General features: G+C 41.7%; 1 protein-coding gene across 9 annotated transcripts in view; it reads left to right on the top strand.

The window, feature by feature from the left end:
- Nucleotides 1–7,986, top strand: part of UNC5D (unc-5 netrin receptor D) — a 530,004-nt gene that overhangs the window by 352,114 nt on the left and 169,904 nt on the right. For all 9 annotated transcript variants that reach the window (XM_025886174.2, XM_073902454.1, XM_073902453.1 and 6 more), the window contains one exon: nucleotides 3,078–3,181. In XM_025886174.2, the coding sequence (XP_025741959.1) occupies nucleotides 3,078–3,181 (104 nt within the window). The remainder of the gene's footprint in view (nucleotides 1–3,077; nucleotides 3,182–7,986) is intronic.

Here is a 7,986-nt window from a genome sequence, read left to right on the forward strand (position 1 = left end):
TTTTTAATTTTCCTGCCTGGATCCTCCCTCGTTTGATATTCTGCAGTATTTAGGATGCTGTTTACAGTCTTCATGATATGTATATTTCTAACTCAGCACTTATGTTGTTTTTTTCCCCCCTGCATAGTGGCAGTTTTCTTGATCTCAGATGTTATCCTATTTATAACTCCCTACTCTAGATTCTCAGTTGCTATTTCCTTTTGATTTTAAAGAGCTTAAATTAGAAGTTATCCAAAAATGCCTCCTGTTTCTTGTCTTAGAGGAAGCCACTCAGTTTCAGTTCTATGGTTTGCCTCCTTTATTTGTAGAAAAATTGTTTTTATATGGTGGGGGATGGTTTCCCTACTGTTGGAAGTTGCATAGGTTCCTGTCTGAATTTTTCAAGTCTTGGAACTAATGTAGCTGATAAAAGTACTTAGTTGCCAATTCAGAAACTTAATTAGTTGAGTGACCTATGGTGAGAATCAGAGGTAGAGTTGGAAGCAGGTACCTCTGTGTCTAAGAGTTTATTTCCATGGTTTTTAATACATTTAGTAGTTAGCTGGAATTTGTCTGGTCTGTTTGCCCTCTTTGGGAATCAGGAATGCTAGAGTTCCCGCCTCTGGTACAGGCCAGGACACGGTGATAGTTGCGTTTCTCCTTTGGTATGATATCTGGTACATGGTCAGCTGCCTGTTAGGATCCTGATACATGACACCACACTTTTTCCCTGACCCCTTACTCCATTGCTGATTAATCTTTCATCTTCTTATCTCCACACTGAGGAGTGTTATATGCGTCTTGTTGGAACCCTTCCAGTGATTTCCAATGTCAATGGGGAAGAGCAAGAGGCTGGGTAGGTCCCTTCATTAGTTTGGTCCTGGCTGGAGGAGATCTGCTAGAACTGTCTCAAAATTTCTTGACAAGTACCCTTTCCTACATCCCAGGGTCAATACAGGGTTTTCTATTTTGTTGAGCAGTTTGGAATGGGAAGGAAAAATGATTTTGCTCTAGTTTTCTTTTCATCTGACTCTGTATTAACGTAGTAGAGTGCAGAGCTAACCATAAACTATGCATTTTGCTACCGTTTCCATTTTTTCTGAGCAAAGAAAAGGAATAGGAGAGGAAGATAGAATAGAAATTCCCACCGTCCATTTTCTGTGCTTCATCTGGTTGAATACAGATTATTTGGTGTTGTCAAAGCTGCAACCATTATGTAGCAGCATGAAGTAAGCCTTCATTTAGAAAACAAAGCAATCAAGGAAAACAAAATGGCAAACAAACCAAACAAAAATAGCCACAAAAACTCAATCCTTTCCATTAGCAAAGTGAGTGTTAGCAAAACTCGTGTTAGAGTCACTCTCACACTGTATGCTAGACCAATTTCAGTGCAGTCCTCATGGATAAATGAATCCTATGGAAGAGGGATTTTTGACTCACAGATTCCTTGTGGGAGAGCAAAGGAAACTTTGTGGTCCAGTTGTGCAGGCAATGGGAGATTTTTCATTCTGGTGTTTACCCACAGTTCCTCACTCACTTTTATCATAAGTCAGGTGACCCTCATCACACTTGGAGTCAGAAATTCTGAATCATAAGGGCTATGGCAGTTTACGGATCTCGAATAGAGATCCGTAGAGATCCGCTTTACGAATCAGGGGACAGCAGAGAAAGGAGAAGAAGGTTCCTGCCACCTGCCTGCCATGCAAGCTCTTTTCATATCTTTTGCCTCGTATATACTCATGAAGATCCCTGAATATATAGCACTACTGACAAAAGACATCGGTTGCCTCTGGGAGGGAAAACATTAAGAGCAGAATTCCAAAGAAAATGAATACATGGATTGCTCTGCTTGATATTCATCCAGTGTTTCTGACTTGCTAAAAGCAAGTTTAATGTATTTATACAATTTGTAAAGATATAACTGATTCTGGAGCTCTGCTGTTTACAGGGAACATATTTCATCTTATTGTAAGCACTAAAGAAAATTAAATCAATAAATCCACAGCCTGTAATTTGAGATACTCCAATTGAAGAAAAATACATTGTCTGGGAGGGAGGGGGAATCATTTACTTCGAGAAGGACTTGTAAAGCTGTCTTCACTCTACTATCCCAGGATTTCGAGTGACGGCAAGAGTTAAGCCTGTGCTGTAAAATTATCAAAGGGTTGTTGTGACACCTCAGAACAAGCAGAGGCCAACTCCCACTTTGGTTCTTGAGGCGTACGCTCAAGTGGAAAGCCATGCAAGGCAAAGCTCTTTCTCTCTGAACTATCCATGTGTCCTTTTCCCTGAGAAAGTTGGGCTGGGCAGAGACTGAATGTCAGGAAACTCAGTGCATGTTTCCCCCTCGTTGCCCTTGATGTTCTCTGTGACCACTGGAAAGCCAATTACCCTCTCCGAACATCACCCTTCCATGTGTAAAAGGTTAATAGTGCAGCTTGTTTGCAAAGTGCCTCGAGCCTTCCAGGAAGGGCACTACACAGATACCCAGCGTCGCTGTTCGACTGGAGGGCATTGTATTTTTTAATTATATGTTTGGTTGGATGGGTTATAGATTTTGTTGTGGTTGGATGTTGCCCCATTCTCCCTGGTTACACATAAAAGACTAATAGGTAATCTCCCTCTATTACCATCTTCTAGAGCCCACTAGAGGGTTAAGAGAAAGGCAGAGGTTACAGATTAATAAGGCATTCTTCAGTTAATAAAAAAAAAAACACATGCATCTCAACTGCGTAATAGCTGTGGATAGCAATTTATTAGGCTAAGTGTTTCATCAGCTGCTAAGCAGATTATATTGGCAGAGACTCAGGGGATGATGAGTTGTTTTTTGTTTGTTTGTTTTCATTCTGCTCCCCCACTAAATCTTTTCTCCTTCATATCAGTATAGAGCATTAGGAAGTTCCGTTTAAGGTTTATTTCAAATGTGCTTGTGAGTATTTGGCAAAACAATTTTCTTCTTCTGGAATTTCTGAAATCCACTGACTTTTCCGTGTATATCTAGTTTATGACATTAAGCTCGCGATTTTATTGTATTTGGAACAAATGTGAATAATACTGGCCCAAGAGCAAATTGTCATGACCTCACACTTTTTTTGCAGATTTACGGAAAAACTTCGAACAAGATCCTCAGGGAAGGGAGGTTCCCATTGAAGGCATGATAGTGCTGCATTGCCGACCACCCGAGGGAGTTCCTGCAGCTGAGGTAAGTGACCCATGGGACCAGACCTGGTCCCAAGAGGGAGAGTGAAGTTCTGTGTGGTCCTAAGTGAAGTAAAAGAGCCTGGGTCTGGCATTCTTGCTGTCTGGACCCATTTGCTAAAGATAATGAAGAAACTGAGAAGGAAATAAGTTGGAAAAGGAAATTGTCTCTCGTCTACTTTGTTGTTGACACAAAGCTCTTGCAAGGTAGTCTGAGTAGGATTTGTGTTCTTGATTCTGGTGACCTCAGATGACACAGATGGCATCCTTTGTGTCCTCAGTCAGTCACCTTGGATGCCGTGATAATACACATTGGGTCCTGGATCAACCTGAGCTCTAATAGGCAAAGCCACATGAAAAAGTGCACAGGGAAGTAGATCAGCCCTTCGTGACAAGTCTCACTGGTGTTTGTACTTCGTTTTTCTTTACTTATGGAACCAACGTTCATTGAGCATTTATTATGCTGTAGGCACTGTGCTGGCATGGCAGATATAAAAAGTGATGATGTAGCCACAGGTCTCCTTCAGAGTGGGGGTCTAGAATCTGGAGTCACTCTGGTTTTTGCTCCTTGCATGTTTTCTAGAATGTCTACCATGCTATTAGAATATAATTGTCAGGGATGACATATTGTCGTCATAGGGAAGCCTTCCTAAGTCTTTCAGTCACTCTTAAAAGATGTCCTGATAGATGAGTAATACAGTCGTGAAGGCAATATTAGGGGCAGGGACAAGCTAGGCAGTACCAGGAATGCTTAGTAGAATGATCATTTTTCTAAATGGAGGCCTGAGTTGAGTAATAGATAGTCCAGTTGTGGCTCTTCTGTGGGAAGCTAGGAAACCTACCTCAGAGCAATGGTTTGTTTATTCGCTGAGAAGTAGAGGTTTAAAAAAAAAGGAGCCTTTGCCTCCCATTTTTCGCTAAAATTGCTGTGGGATTTTGTAATTGGAAGGACAAAGGAATAGAGAAAATAAAGGGGAATGGAAAAACACACACACTTGCATGTTTAGATAGAAAGCATGCTGGGTGGACACTATTCAAAGCTCAAGTGGTTCACAGAAATGAAGTAAACGGACTTGAAAATTAAAGTGAACATTCCATGCATGATAGGAAATGATTAGAAAGGAAATTTCTAATCTTATTTTTAGATTTTTAGGTTTTTATTTAATGTGAACAGAAAGATTTTTGATCTTCTTTTGCTCCCTTCCTGTTCCTTACAGAGCGTGCTCTGGTTTCCAGAGCGGGGTGATGGGCAGCAGGGCGTTAAGCTCACAGGTGAATGTTTCCCTCCTGTTCAGGACACCCCAGTGGTCCCAGGAGTCTGACCTGGGCATCAGCAGTTTGCTAAAGACACCACCCACCTCTGAAAATCCTGACTTGCAAATGTCCGTGTGGACATGAAATCGGGGCGGGGGGAGGGCGTTTAACTCAGTGCACTTCCCATTCTGCCTTTGACATCATATGACCCTTTTATTTTAACCATGTGTATGTTATTGGGAATAAATTTCAGAGCCAGGCTGGCTGATTTTAAATAGAGGGCCCTTTCAAGGAGCAGCCAGGGCTGCAGGATGTTTTAAAACAGAGATTCTGAGCTGAAAGTGAGGGGAAAGCTGTGTTTTGTACATTCTGTCTTGTAGGATGAATATGGAGAGTGTTTCAGCTACATTATGGGTTAATGGGCTATTGTGGAGCCCTGACAAGCATTTATAGCATCATCATAATGTGAGAAAGCATCCCAATTCCAAACACTCGAGTTGCCTTGGAATTTATGAGTTGGATATACCTATATCCACGCACCAATATTTACAGCTCCTTTAGCATGCAATAGCTTACACGGTGGTTATTACCACCACCATCTGTGTTTTTGCTGAAGGGAGGGCAGAATGCGAGAAGAAAGCTGAGGGAAGAACAAGGAGAGGGAAGGAGAGGGAGAATATACATACCCTTCCAGATGGGGTCTCCCGGGGTGGAGACGACTGCCCATGCCTGTCACGTGGTCTTCAGATCTCCAAGAGTACACCGCTGTGCATTCTGACCTCACAGGCGACGATCCTGCAGTTCATGACTCTCCAGGATGGCCGTGATTGGGAACTCTGCTTGGAAATCGATCAGTTATGTCAAAATTGTCACTGTAAAATACTACCTGTTCTCTTCCTTGAGCGCGGATGCGCTTCCCTTTCCACCACGTGATTCCCTTCATGCCCACCTGCTGTGGGGCCACGGGGTCATCACTAGAAGGGGTTGTGCCTGACAGAACCACTGGTATGTCAGCTGGTTTTGTCCTCCTGTGACATAGGAGGTATCCTCCTTGGCACTTTGAAGACCTGTACAATTGTCTTCTCTCTGTGAGGTAGAACTTCCTACACAACTGACTCACCCGTCAGAAGATGGTATTGAAGCATAGAAAGAACTACCATGTAGAGAATGTCCCCATGTGCTGGGCGCTGTGTTCAGTACCTTCTCTGTAGTATTTCATTTGATTTGCAAAAGAGATGCCAGAAAATTATAGGTGTTTTCATGTCCTTCTTATAGGAACTTGCCCAAGCTCTCAGATCACTAGCAAGTCAATCTAACCTTAAAGCTCAGATCTTTTATTTCTTCTCTAATATTTTTTGTTGGTTTTTAATGAGACTGTTGGTTGTCAGTTTCCCCCAAGCCTTTTTGAAGCTTAAGAGCCCCTCGGCCAGTGGTAACCTCTCTGTTTGTTATGCTACCTGACTTTCCATCCTTAGAAATGGAGCTTTAAATTAAAATTTCTTCTAGCTAATATGCCAATCCTAAACCTTGTGTAAATTGTGTTCTTTTCTTTGAGGTAGGTAATCTGGTGGTAAAACAAAGAACAGCGCAATGGGAAAATAGAGGCTTTGGGAGCTCAGGGGGACAAGGAACAGGGAGAGGGACATCTGTGGAGCCTCTGTGCTCCCAACGGCCAGCAGCCTCGGTTTGATGCTGTCCTAGGAGATAGGAAAGTACTGGATGTCCAGAGTTACAGGGAAGAGGCCATGGAGGAGAAGAAAAGGGGGCATATAAAAGCGGAGGGGAGAGATCCTAGGGTAATCTCTACCCTCATTACATTTTTCCTATGTCTGGCATTGGCCATGACTGATCTCATTGTCATGAAGGGTCAGACCCTGACTAGCCATTCCCAATGCTGTGACCTATAGCAATTTACTAGCTACTGTGAACCTCAGATTCCTCATCCAGAAATGGGAACCATATTTTCCTTGTAGGATTGCTATGACGCAAAGAAAGAAAAAAACCTGAGAATGTGCAAAACGGTTTTTAAGTACTAAATAAATAGTTTGGATTATTGTGGTTTCTCTTCTTCCTCTTTATCCTAGTCTTTTATAAAAAGATTCACAAACCTTTGGTTCTCAGCGAAGATGTTAAGGCTCCATTGTGGTTGAAGAACCAGATTAAAACTGAGACCCTTAAGATACCTGACACATTTTCAGCCCCGTGAAAAAGCAGGGTGCTGCTAAGACAATCCCTCCTTACCTCAGACTTCCCATGAGCTCTGCCTTTCCCGCCTGAGCCCTCTGTTCTTACTTCTCAAGCTCATCAAAGGACGAAGGCATGCTCTCCACTTTCCTCTCTTTTAATCTATCACATGGAATGAGTAAATGGTTATTGACAGAAGCTGGTGACTCTCAATGTTTGTTCATCTCACTTACCCCAATGGAGAGTCTAATGTATGGTATTGTTAGTAGCAAAATACTTTCCAAAAAGTAGCATATGAACTTGAAGGTTCTCACCAGACTCATTTACACACTGGTTTGGATGAAATAATAGGCCACACACTCTGCAAAGTACCTGAAATGTGAACAGATGATAATTCAAGTTTTTCTAAATGCTGTGAGCTCCTCCTATAGCTGAATGTATTAGAGCATATTTGTCACGCAGTTACTTTTAACCTTAACCTTGGGACAATTCTAACTAAAGAGAGCAACTTTAGTGTTTGACACTTGATGTTTAGCTAAAACCAGTTTGCTCTTTTCAAAACAATTCATTATCCCACACTGCACTTTTTTATACTCCCCAATTAAATGGTAAATCTATCTTTCATAAAAGTTAGAAATTATGTCCAATGAAAATCCGACATTTTAATGATTTTCCACAGATTAAAATTGTAGAGTTCTCAATAAATCCTGATTTACTGATGTTGGCTATAAAATGGTTATTGCTGTTAATAAAGCTTGTAAATCTAAACAGGTTATATTTGCCTTGGACAATAAAACTTGCCATAAAGGCTTAGTGTCTAAGGCTAATTCTGCTCACATCAAGGTAAACAACCTACTCAAAATAATTCAATGTCTTTGAGAATTAAGGCCCCAAAGCTAAGTAACTGACAGATTCTAGCCTTGAACCAGGCACTATTCTTGTTTTTATCTCACCAAGGAGTCAGGACCGTGCTGGAATTAGAAAATTCAAGAAGGTCAGGGGCCTTAGCACAGTGTGGATAAGGAGAAGGGTCCCCTCTTTCTGTTGAGCGCCAAATCAGTTTTGTCATTGACTGATCACTAGGTTGGAATGCTTGTATAGCAAGGGGAGGTTCCAGGACTGGAATGAAAGAATGTATTTTCGGTTTCGTAAAGTGTGTCAGAGTCATACAAGTATAAGAAGCCAAATTATTGGTGGTAGGGGTGTTTGGGAAGGGGGAAGTGGGGGCAGGGATTTGGGGGCAGGAGAGCCTTTCCTTTCCAGATGCCCAGGTGGAAATCAAAGGTATTTTGAGAAGCTCTATTAATCTTAGTGCACTTGGTGGACCATTTGCTTTGTTTTCTTATGTTTGTGGAATTTTTTTTTTTTTTT

The sequence above is a fragment of the Callorhinus ursinus genome, unplaced genomic scaffold, assembly GCF_003265705.2.
Source record: "Callorhinus ursinus isolate GAN/ISIS: 27379988/994484 unplaced genomic scaffold, GSC_fseal_2.0 scaffold17, whole genome shotgun sequence".
Taxonomy (NCBI): Eukaryota; Metazoa; Chordata; class Mammalia; order Carnivora; family Otariidae; genus Callorhinus; species Callorhinus ursinus.